At 29.0% G+C, this 12,612-nt stretch overlaps 1 protein-coding gene across 2 annotated transcripts; it reads left to right on the top strand.

The window, feature by feature from the left end:
- The first annotated feature begins 5,224 nt into the window (after positions 1–5,224).
- LOC130664773 (prion-like-(Q/N-rich) domain-bearing protein 25) lies at positions 5,225–9,675 on the top strand. Of its 2 annotated transcripts, XM_057464864.1 has the most exons (7): positions 5,225–6,039; positions 6,116–6,364; positions 7,933–8,178; positions 8,265–8,510; positions 8,599–8,838; positions 8,920–9,168; positions 9,248–9,675. In XM_057464864.1, the coding sequence occupies exons 1-7, from the start codon at positions 5,991–5,993 to the stop codon at positions 9,256–9,258; spliced, it is 1,290 nt and encodes a 429-aa protein (XP_057320847.1). In that variant the 5' UTR covers positions 5,225–5,990; the 3' UTR covers positions 9,259–9,675. The 2 variants fall into 2 exon arrangements, with proteins under 2 accessions (XP_057320847.1, XP_057320846.1); XM_057464863.1 differs by having other exon boundaries at positions 8,920–9,675.
- The last annotated feature ends 2,937 nt before the right edge of the window (positions 9,676–12,612 follow it).

The raw sequence follows: 12,612 nt of genomic DNA, 5'->3' as shown, positions 1-12,612 counted from the left end.
TTTAGTTCATACCATGTCTTTGTGATAATAAGAATTGAACAAATTTAATTTGGTATCCGTGAAGAGATCTTGACTTTATTTTTTGCCTTTTTATAGTTTCGGATGTTTATATTATATATATATTAGACTGATTCAAAAAAATCGACTAATTTTTTTTTTCTTCATTATATCGAAAATATTGTTGGAAATGACGAAAAAAAAAATACTGTGAAAGTTTGAGCTTTTAATATTAATATTAACAACTGCCGCATCGCGATTTTCTATTTCCCGTTTAAATAACATGGGAAAATTTTTTTTTTAAGCATTGGAATTTTGTAGCTCTTGGTGGGACCAATACTTTTAAATGTTCAAGACATATTCTTATGGGAAATTTGATGCTCTACAAAAAAGGTTTCTTATAATTTTTCGATATTTTTATTTCTTCAAAAGTAATTCGAAGTTAAAATTAGATTGACGATAAATTTTTACATTTTTTAAATTTTTTGACGCAACCATCAACTTTATCCGAAAATTTTAAAGGACATTTTTTGTAGAGCATTTTATTTTCTACAACTTATCTCAGAGACAATTTTCGATATTTCTCATAAGTCGTATGTTATTTGCAATTAACTGAAAATTTAATATAATTAATTTTAAGCAACAAAATTTAGATTATTTAAGAAAATTTTTAGTTAATTGCAAATAACATACGATCTAAGTGAATTATCGAAAATTTTCTCTAAGATAAGTTGTAGGAAATAAAATGCTCTACAAAAAATGTCATCTAAAATTTTCGGATAAAGTTGATGGTTGCGTCAAAAAATTTAAAAAATGTGAAAATTTATCGTCAATCTAACTTTACCTTCGAATTACTTTGGAAGAAATAAAAATATCGAAAAATTATAAGAGACCTTTTTTATAGAGCGTCAAATTTTCATAAGAATATGATTTGAACATTTAAAAGTATTGGTCCCACCGAGAGCTACAAAATTCCAAAGCTTAAAAAATAAATTTTCCCATGTTATTTAAACGGGAAATAGAAAATTGCGATGCGGCAGTTGTTAACATTAATATTAAAAGCTCAAACTTTCACAGCATTTTTTTTTCGTCATTTCCAACAATATTTTCTATATAATGAAGAAAAAAAAAATTAGTCGATTTTTTTGAATCAGTCTAATATATATGTTCGGGTATTAGGGTGATTCGTTTGGAACGACTACTTTTTTTTCACTCCCAGTTGCAAATCTCTTAGTTAAGTGGCTCAAATTCTTCGTTGACGCGATTTAAGGATTTTATAAATTTTGAAAATAAAATATTTTTAAAAAAATCCGACCAAATGCCTTTTAATTTTAATTTTAAATGTATAAATAACTTTCTTATTAGTAATTTAATCCATTAATGAAAATACGAAGGATTGAATTTGATAAGCTTCGGAAAAATTTTTGACAACTATTTTATTTACAAAATAAATAAAATTCCTATATCACGTGAACGAAGAACTTGAGCCACTTAACTAAGAGGACCTTTTTTTGTAAAGAGTCAAATTTCTTAAAAAATTGTTGTCTGAATTTTTACTGTAAATTTCGTTATTTAGTCAATACCAACTAAAAACCCAAATTATCATTAAAAAAATGTTTTTCAGAACCAATGCAGAAAAAACAATTAAAGTCTAAGTAAAATTACAACTGATACTTTTGAAGAGTATTAAATTACCTACAAAATGCCGCGAACGGCGACCCGATAACTTGAAATGCGGCTGAGTTATAGACAATTGAAAAAAAAATCCTAACTTTCCTATGTACTTTATGGGGAAACTCCAAAATGAAATGTAAAGTACTTAAAATTAAAATTAAGGGCTGAAACTTGCAGGGAATTTTTTTTGCAATGTCTACACCAATATTTTCGAGTGGGACCGAAAAAAAAAAAATAATCGTTCCTAACGAATCACTTCAATATATATATATATATAAGTATTAGGGTGCTTCGTTTAAGATGACTATTTTTTTTTTCAAAGTCCCATGTCAAAATATCATTGTACACATTGAAAAAAAAATTCTCACCAAAGACGAGCTCTTAATTTTAGTTTTAAGTACTCGCTAAATGAATTCGAAATTTTCCCATTTGATTAACACGCAAATTTTAATTTTATTTTTTCAATTATCTATAGCTTTACGGCATTTCAACATATTTGATCGACCATAGGTGGAAATCACAGAGGAATCGTTCCTCTTTGAAAGTGCTTGTAGCTAATTTATGTTTTCTAACCGACCTCACCGGTAAAAAATCTTAAAGCCAATTTTTTCTCAAATTTCATGATTTCTTTTATTTTACTCACAAACCATTAACTTTACGACAAAATTGTACAGGACTTTTTTTGTAGGGAATTTGATTTCCTACAAAAGAAATCATGGAAGCCATTACCGTAGAGATAGTAGTTTTCGAGATAAATCCAATTAAACATCTCAAAGTTTGAAAAATCGCTGTTTTATCCAAGATTTTAGTACTTTTTGATGAAATTATGGCCGAAGAAATATATCACATATACTGGTTAATATATCATAAAAAATATGTGATGTAAAATAAAACTGACTCCTACTACATTTCCTCCGTCTTTTCTTTACTTAATCCAATCGCCTCTGTTTGACCATCGGAAGCTTTTTTAATTACTTTCTCTCTCAGTACAAAGATAATTGTTTCATACTTTTTATATTTACATATGAATGTGTAACATGTATTTTTAATTTTGTTCTTATACATTATTTGTGTTTTCAGTGATGATTTTACCAAAAAGTACTAAAATCTTAGATAAAACAGCGATTTTTCAAATTTTGAGATGTTTAATTGGATTTATCTCGAAAACTACTATCTCTACGGTAATGGCTTACATGATTTTTTTTGTAGGAAATCCAATTCCCTACAAAAAAAGTCCTGTACAATTTTGTCGTAAAGTTAATGGTTTGTGAGTAAAATTAAAGAAACCATGAAATTTGAGAAAAAATTGGCTTCAAGATTTTTTACCGGTAAGGTCGGTTAGAAAACATAAATTAGCTTCGAGCACTTTCAAAGAGGAACGATTCCTCTGTGATTTCCACCCATGGTCGATCAAATATCGTAAAATGCCGTAAAGCTATAGATAATTGAAAAAATAAAATTAAAATTTACGTGTTAATCAAATGGGAGAATTTCAAATTCATTTAGCGAGTACTTAGAATCAAAATTAAGAGCTCATCGTTGGTGAGAATTTTTTTTTTCAATGTGTACAATGATATTTTGACATGGGACTTGGAAAAAAAATAGTCATCTCAAACGAAGCACCCTAATAAGTATATATAAATTTTGTGCTAAAAGTGATAATATGATTTTATAAAATTACTGACATAAAAATTTTTAAATATTTTAAAATTAGATATTGATTTTTTGTTGTATCAATCAAACAACGGTTGGGTAACAGTTCAAGCAAAGACAAAATAACCGCGACAAAATAACCGACGACAAAATCACCGAATGACAAAATAAACGAACGACAAAATAACCGCCCTTTTATCACGGTTTTTGTGTGTTTTGTCGTCGGTTATTTTGTCTGCAGTTATTTAAGCGTGACACCGAAACAACAGTCCTTTGGTAAACCCTTAAAATTTGATAAGATTTTGTAGTTTTCATCGTAATTGAGCTATGATAAAAAAAAATATATATTAGACGACTAATAAAAAAAATTTGACCGTGTAGATTTTTTTTCAAATCCCATGATTGTACAATTATTGAAATCAGTACGTTTGCGAATTATTGACAAGATTTGTTTTATTAAACTTTAATCATAATAAAAATAAACTAAATATTTCATAGCAAATTGTTAAAGGATTTAAATAATCAATTAAATTTAAATCATATTTAATAAATTTGGTAGTAATACTCGGACAGTCACGTATATAGTCATTGTAGGTTGTTCGATTATATAATTTTATTAATAATAAGATATGTCCGTTTTAAAATTTTTTGTTAATTTATTAAATATATTCATAGCAACCACATAAACTATTGAAAGATGAAAATTAAAATTTTATTTCTGTGTTTTACTTTCACTCGGGCTTTTCTTCTATGGATTCCCGGTACTCTTGACGGACTCGAAAATGATTTTGTTTTTGAATGTGTTAATTATGGGAGTCGTGTAAGTATACAAAATTTTGCTTAAAAAATTTCAGATAATCCAATATATTCTTATAAATTTTTATACTTGAAGAGAATTTTTTAAAAAAACTTACTCTATAATTTAGATCAAATCTGAGCCAATAATAAAAAAACACGCAAAAAAATTTAGATCATTATTTTTTACTCTTTTTTTTTTTTTATTTAAAAATTATTCAAAATTAAGTATTTTTACCCCGCAAATAAACAATATTTTACAAACAAACGATTGATTATTCGTCCTGACTCCAGTTTACTCGCAATGGGAAAGTAAAAAATGTGAGTGAATGAGTCAAAAAATTTAGAGCGATCATAAAGCACACCAGCGCTTTCGCGCTTGAGGTGTGCAATTTTTTATATAATTATCTCTCGGTAGAGATTTTGTAAAAATGAATTAGTTCCGAAAATAGAATATTACATTTCTAGGGAGGGAAGTGGGACGTTTCAACACGCGAGTATACTTAGCTATTTTTTTTACTGACTGTACATTAGGGTGCTTCGTTTCCGGCAAAAGTATTTTTTTCGTTGCTCATCAAGCAAAATATTGTTTTTTATGCTGAAACAAAAATTCCTGCCAAGTTTGAGCTCTTAATTCCAATCCTAAGTACATTCCATTTGATTTCAAAGATTTCCCATTTAAAATACACGTAAATTAAATTACTTTTTTTTTACTTTCTAATACTCAGCTGCGTTTTATAATATCGATGCGGTTTTGGTCGCAAATTGTAGGGCATTCGGTGTTCTTCAAAAGTGCCCATCGTTATTTAGCTGTCATTCTAGCTGTTTTACTTGTGTCCGTTGCGGAAGTTATTTTTCCTATGAAATCGACCTTTATTGGCTTGCAGAACGTAAACCAATGAAAGTACATTAAAAATGCTAATGGAAATTTTTTAGGAAATTTTATTCCCTTCAAAAAAAGTTCTATGAGTCAAGTCGCTAAAGTCTATGGTTTCCGAGTTATAGTAATTTTAATAATTTGAAAAATAAAATATAAAAAAAAACAATTACAATTGAAATTTTATTTTTCAAATTATTAAAATTACTATAGCTCGGAAACTATGGACTTTAGCGACTTGACTCATAGAACTTATTTTGACGAGAATAAAATTTTCTAACAAATTTCCATTAGCATTTTTAATGTACTTTCATTGGTTTACGTTCTGCAAGCCAATAAAGGTCTATTTTATAGGAAAAATAACTTCCGCAACCGACACAAGTAAAACAGCTGGAATCACAGCTGAGTAACTATGGGCACTTTTGAAGAACGCCAAATGCCCTACAATTTGCGACCAAAACCGCGTCGATATCATAAAACGCAGCTGAGTATTAGAAAGTTAAAAAAAAAGTAATTTAATTTACGTGTATTTTAAATGGGAAATCTTTAAAATCAAATAGAATGTACTTAGGATTGGAATCAAAAGCTCAAACTTGGCAGGAATTTTAGTTTCAGCATAAAAAACAATATTTTGCTTGATGAGCAACAAAAAAAATACTTTTGCCGGAAACGAAGCACCCTACTGTACATATTGTTAAGAAGTAATCCCTCGCAGATTTGAATCACGGTGGAAACACCGTGGAAGTTTAAAAACCGTGGATCCACCGTGGTCACACGGTGGGTTTGTTCCATTTTACCACCGCGTAATCACAGTGGTAAAATGGAACAAACCCACCGTGTTTCCACCGTGATTCAAATCTGCGAGGAAATCACAATAATTATGAATAATTATACGAGTTGAAAATTTTTATTTTAATTAAAATTTACATTAATGTTACACTAGTGTAATCCTATTCTTGCAAATCCATGTTGTGACGAAACAGATGAATGCAAGATGGTTGGATTTAAAAACAACCAAAATATATATGCGTGTTCAAAATCAGGTATGTATTTCCTTAAAGTTTTTATAAATTTAATAAAGTTCACTAAAAGTATCTAATACTATTGCCGAAATTTCAGAAAAATTAGAAACGCATTGTGAAAGTAGTTTAGATTGCATGGGAATAGTCTTCGCGAACTGTAACACCAATAAAAAATGTGAATGTTTACTCAATTATTCAGTAGTAAATGGAACTGAATGTTTTCCGCTGTTAGGTGGTAAATGTTGGAGGAATGATGAATGTTTGGTCAATAATTCTGTTTGTATCGATGAACAATGCGTATGTAAACCTGGATTTATATCAAAATTTAATGATCAATGTATACGCAGTGAGTTCAATTCTTTAATAAAAATTCAATGTATAATTCTATAGTACATTACACACCAAGGAAGGAAAGTAGGACATTCCAATCGGTGTGCACAATTACCTACCCGAACTGAAGGCGAGAGTGACCAACACGCGAATTGGGACGTCCTTCTTTCTTCTTTTGGTGTCTAATATACTATTTTCATATCACCTGCATTGAAACTGCAAGATTCAATGCCTGTTTTGTCAGTCTAAACAAGCTAATTCGAAACAGATGCGATGTAAGGTAGTTCACTCGCAAACCGACTTTTCATGAGAATTTCATGTAATTAAAATATGATATCAAGGTAGATGTCTTGCATGTAATTTTAAAAAATCACAATTTTTTACAGTTTGTAAAGCGAGATATTAATAATCAAAGTACACACAACTAACTTGTAGTAGCTCGGACTAACCAAAAAAAATTCACATTTTCACGTATACTTCAATTTATTCTGCTTAAAAATCTTTCCAAAAACTAACAGATAACAGAAAAAAATTTTTCAAATTTAAAAATTTTTTTAAATAATCATACTACCAATTAGTAAAAAAGCTAAAAATATTCAGAGGAATCTGTCTCACAATTTAAAACGAGAAAAAGCGAGTAAGCAATATCAAGTAAAAGAGGAAGCAATAGCAAGTAAGAGCACACGCTATAGGTCGCGAGTGAACTGCCTTAACGGGTAGAAATTGATGAGTTTTTTCCCTCTGGAAAAAAACTCTTTAATTTCGAGCTGCTAAATTAGTTTCAAATTTAATTTAATCTCTGTCAGAATCACATTTGGTAATTGTAAAGCCTTTGAATATTTATGCCATTCTAATAACCAATTGGACTTGAAGTTTTGTTTGGAAAATTTTTAAAATAAAATGAGTTCTAATAAAAAAAAAATCTAAAAAACGGTTGACCCTGTAGATCATCCTCAAAACTTCCTGCTGTTTTCGAACTCGGAGACCTCAAAACGTTGACTTCTGATGAAAACTTGATTTTCGAAAATCGGATCGAAACTAATGACTTCCCTACCCTTTTAAAAAATCCGCTAAATTCTTATAGCTGTATGTATAAGGCCCTATACTTAACTGTAGCATTTCTCATAGAACTCATTCATTCTTATAAAATCTCTATGGGACTTTATGAGAATCTATTAGATTCGATGAGATTTTCTAAACAGGATATTTTTGAAAATTTTTAATTTTCATAGCGGAAAGTTAAAAAATTGTTGAATTAATAAAATGCTATTGTTTTCCTCGTTAAATTATTTAAATTTAAAAATTCAAAATAAAACATTATTTTTTGTCACGCTATCGATCCAGAAATTAGTCTGTTTAGATGAAATCCAAACATTAAAACTTCCAATATCAATGCAGGTTATGTGGAAAATATAGTGCGTGTCCCAAGATAAAACACGATTTCAAACTTCGGGCGTTGTCAGTCAACTTCATCCTCGTTTGTAATCGTCTTGTTTCATCCCTTGCCACACAATATACTATTTTACAATAACCAACTAGAATATTTTTTTTTTTTTTTAAATAAATGTATAATAATTATTTCAGGCCAATTAGGGCGATATTGTGAAAACGACCATATGTGTAATGACATAATGCATGCTCAATGCTCTGAAAATATGTGTACATGTAGATCGCAACATAGTGTAAAAAATTCAGCAAAATGTTTATCGCATTTAGGCGGATATTGTAAAAATTCTAAAGAATGTGCCCCCGAAAATTCTATTTGTATTGATAATAAATGTCAATGTAATAATGAATATATATCTAAGACTAATGAGCAATGTGTACCAAGTAATGAACATATTACATTCAAAAATTTTAATATTCTTTATTGTTAAATGAATCATATAAATTATTGTCTGGTATTAATATTTTAGCACCATTGGGAAAAGCTTGTCAGAATAATGACAATTGTAACGAAATATCTTTTACCGAGTGTTTAGATAATAAATGTGTTTGCAAAAAAAATTACCTTGTAGTAAATAACACCAGATGTTCGCCACTTTTGGAAGAAATTTGTAACGATGATGAATCATGCGCAGTCGATAATTCTGCTTGTATTAATAATAAATGTCAATGCAATACTCATTTCGTAGCTGAATACAACGACAAATGTGTACCTCGTTAGTTTTCATTGTTGATAAATTATACAGTCATATATATTTTATAATCATGTACTAATATATTTTTTATATATTTTATTGATGTTAGGACGATCCTGCTCCAATGATTATGAGTGTGGAGATATATGGCATTCAGAATGTTCGGATCGTAGAAGATGTGTTTGCAAAAAAAATCATATTGTTGTAGATAATTCAAGATGTCTACCATTATTAGGTGGATTATGTTTTCCTGGAGACCATTGCGCACCAGATAATTCTGTTTGTATTCATAATTCGTGTCAATGTAATTCTAACTACAGAGTCAAATCCAACAATCAATGCATACCAAGTAGCTAAATAATTTTCAAAATAAACTATTTAATTAAATGCGTACATAAAAATGATAAAAATTTTTTTTTTTATTCATCAGTACAATTGGGACAGTCATGTAAATCCAATCGCGATTGTGAAGAAAAATTGCATGCTGTATGTTCTATAGATAAAATATGTGTATGTAGAGAAAATAATGTTTTTCTCAATAATTCTACATGTGCACCAATATTAGGTGGATATTGTGATGCCAGTAATCTCTGTGTACCTGATAATTCTGTTTGTATTAATGATAAATGTCAATGCAAAAAAGACTTTACATCGATATCTAATTATCAGTGTCTTCCACGTAAGTATATTTGATAAAAAAGTATATGTATTACTGTGTATTCTTTGTTAATTATTAAATTTTATTATCATTTTTCTAGTGTGGGATTAATGTGATTGGTTTTTCTGTGTTGTAAACACCCTTGCAGATAATGAAAGATTTGATGACAATTAAAAAATAATAAATAAAACAAATTAATATTTTGTAACTATAAATTACAAATAAAATAAAAATATAGAATCAGAAAATTAATTAAACAAAAATACTTGAATTTTTTAATGATTTTAATAACTTTTTTTGAAGTTATTGTTTTCATCCCGATTTTCGAAAATCGAGTTGTCATCAGAAGTCGACGTTTTGAGGTCCTAGGAAGCTATTCTGACGCTTTTCACCATGATGCTCGCGCGTGTGTGTGTGTGCCTGAACGCACTATAGCTTTTAAACTAATTAAATGATTTGAATGGTTCTTGCGGCAATCAAAAGATCTTGTTAGCCATCAATTTTCCTGTGAATTTCAGATCAGTCAATCGAATGGACTCTGAAATAATTAAGAAATACAAAAAAAATTTTTTTTTTTAATTTTTCAAAAACAACATACTCAATCGATTTCAAAATCTAATCATCTTCAGAACTCTATAAAACGCATTGATGGCTGCAAGAACCATCTCATTCAGGTGATTTGTTCGAGAGATATTGCCCTAGTAGCTATCTTAGTCAAGATCTTGAAATCACAGTAGGGGAGGAGGGAGCAAATTGGGCCCCTTTAAAATTTTCAAAACTTCAAAAACTATGGGGGCAAAGTGGGCTCCTCAAAATTTTCTATACGTCATTAAATCCGAACGGATAATAAGCTTATCGAAATTTCTTATATAATGAGGGCTAAAATAAACCACCAAAACTGTTCATTAAATATAATTGTTTAAGAAAGTTAAAGATAATAAAAGTACGTTTTAAAGTTATATCGCAGCATACTATTAAAATGACTTTTATATTATTAAAATACAATTGTTTTATAGTTGATTGCAAATATCACACGTGTAAAGAATGAAAAATATCAAATCTGAAATTTTCGATTTTTCGATTTTACTGGACGCAGCACAATAAAGTAAAAATAAGTATTAAGGGTCTAAAAAGAAGTAAACGCGTACAAAAAATTAGTGATATTATAATTATTTTCCTTAAGGGGCCTACTTTGCCCCCCTCTCCCCTAATTATATCTGACTATGTATAACGTTATCTAATTATATATACACTGGTCACAGAAATTAAGGGATAGAAAAAAAATCCGAAATTTTTAGGTGATTTTCAACATGCTGTAACTCGGTGAAAAATGGTCGTATAAAAAAACTAAAAAAAGCAAATTGTAGCCTCAAGTTTCTAGTTTTCAAATCTGGACCTCAAAATTTTTTATCATGTACGGTTCCGGAGTAATCATAAGAAAACCAACGAAAAAAAAATTTTCAAAATTTTTGCTGGTCTTTCAATACCTCTATGGGCGACAATAAATTTTTTTGAATAATCCGACTGTCTGACTTTTCTCGGAAATTTTATGCCCTTTAATTTGGTGGCCTTAAAAAGTCTCTACGACGATTTGGCGCCGAGTGATCATTGATCAAAGCAAAAAAGTCCATTTTGGCTTTGATAATCAATAACTCCGGATTTATTGGTCGTACAGATAATGGAAGTAGGGTTTTAAAAACTGGAAAACATTCTCTATAAGGCAAAATTAGTGGCATTTGATAGAAAAATTTTTTTTAAAGCGATATTGTTTGGTAAAAAACAGGTCAAAATTCACAAATTTAAGGATATTCGGAAATCTTGCTATAACTTTGGATATAACGGATAAACAAAGGATATCTTCGACTTTTTTTTAACCTCAAAGTGTCCTGAAAAAACCCTGAAAATTTCAAATCGCTGCGATTTTTCTTTCTTAGTACCCCGAAGCTTTAAATTTATCGATTTTGTCAAAAATCACCATAATTGGTAGTTTCTCGGTTTTTGTTCATTTTTTCGATTTGAAAATGTTTTTTTTACCGATAATCTTCATTTTTTCGATCAAAAAGATCGATTATCGAAAAAAATTGAAAAACAAAAAATTTTGAAAAAAATTTTTTTTTTTTAAAATTTTTTTTTTTTTGTTGTATCTGCAATGATTTATCATTGTCAAAAAAAAATCCTAAAATTTTTTTTACCGCCGGCATTAGAGTTACCCAAAGGGTATGTTTCTTAAGTTGACATTTGAAGCAGATGCAGTTACAGCGGTAAAAAAAATTTTAGGATTTTTTTTTGACAATGATAAATCATTGCAGATACAACAAAAAAAAAAATTTTGAAAAAAAAAAATTTTTGAAAAAAAAAATTTTGAAAAAAAAAAAATTTTTTTCAAAATTTTTTGTTTTTCAATTTTTTTCGATAATCGATCTTTTTGGTCGAAAAAATGAAGATTATTGGTAAAAAAAACATTCTCAAATCGAAAAAATGAACAAAAACCGAGAAACTACCAATTATGGTGATTTTTGACAAAATCGATAAATTTAAAGCTTCGGGGTACTAAGAAAGAAAAATCGCAGCGATTTCAAATTTTCAGGATTTTTTTCAGGACACTTTGAGGTTAAAAAAAAGTCGAAGATATCCTTTGTTTATCCGTTATATCCAAAGTTATAGCAAGATTTCCGAATATCCTTAAATTTGTGAATTTTGACCTGTTTTTTACCAAACAATATCGCTTTAAAAAAAATTTTTCTATCAAATGCCACTAATTTTGCCTTATAGAGAATGTTTTCCAGTTTTTAAAACCCTACTTCCATTATCTGTACGACCAATAAATCCGGAGTTATTGATTATCAAAGCCAAAATGGACTTTTTTGCTTTGATCAATGATCACTCGGCGCCAAATCGTCGTAGAGACTTTTTAAGGCCACCAAATTAAAGGGCATAAAATTTCCGAGAAAAGTCAGACAGTCGGATTATTCAAAAAAATTTATTGTCGCCCATAGAGGTATTGAAAGACCAGCAAAAATTTTGAAAATTTTTTTTTCGTTGGTTTTCTTATGATTACTCCGGAACCGTACATGATAAAAAATTTTGAGGTCCAGATTTGAAAACTAGAAACTTGAGGCTACAATTTGCTTTTTTTAGTTTTTTTATACGACCATTTTTCACCGAGTTACAGCATGTTGAAAATCACCTAAAAATTTCAGGATTTTTTTTCTATCCCTTAATTTCTGTGACCAGTGTATATACATGGTTATACATAACAATATTAATCACCCGAGAAAAAATGATGAGATCCAACTATATATAATATCTCAACGGTTAGATATAATGAGATCCAAATGTTAGCAGGATCTATTTATATATGAGATATGGTTACATATATCGAGATATAGTTATATATAATTATATATGGTTATATATAATGAGATAGGGATTAGTCAAAAAAATCTATCATTTTTGGTTTTAAAA

The sequence above is a fragment of the Microplitis mediator genome, chromosome 3 (assembly GCF_029852145.1).
Source record: "Microplitis mediator isolate UGA2020A chromosome 3, iyMicMedi2.1, whole genome shotgun sequence".
Classification (NCBI taxonomy): Eukaryota; Metazoa; Arthropoda; class Insecta; order Hymenoptera; family Braconidae; genus Microplitis; species Microplitis mediator.
Note: the sequence above shows the minus strand (reverse complement) of the source record. Positions and strands in the feature narration are given on the sequence as shown.

What these genes read in the sequence shown, in the direction of transcription:
- LOC130664773 (XM_057464863.1), top strand. Translation starts at nt 5,991, where the DNA reads ATGGTTGGATTTAAAAACAACCAAAATATATATGCGTGTTCAAAATCA. An exon ending in TAATGAGCAATGTGTACCAA is followed by an intron (nt 8,179 to 8,264) that starts GTAATGAACATA and finishes TTAATATTTTAG; the next exon opens with CACCATTGGGAAAAGCTTGT. An exon ending in CAACGACAAATGTGTACCTC is followed by an intron (nt 8,511 to 8,598) that starts GTTAGTTTTCAT and finishes TATTGATGTTAG; the next exon opens with GACGATCCTGCTCCAATGAT.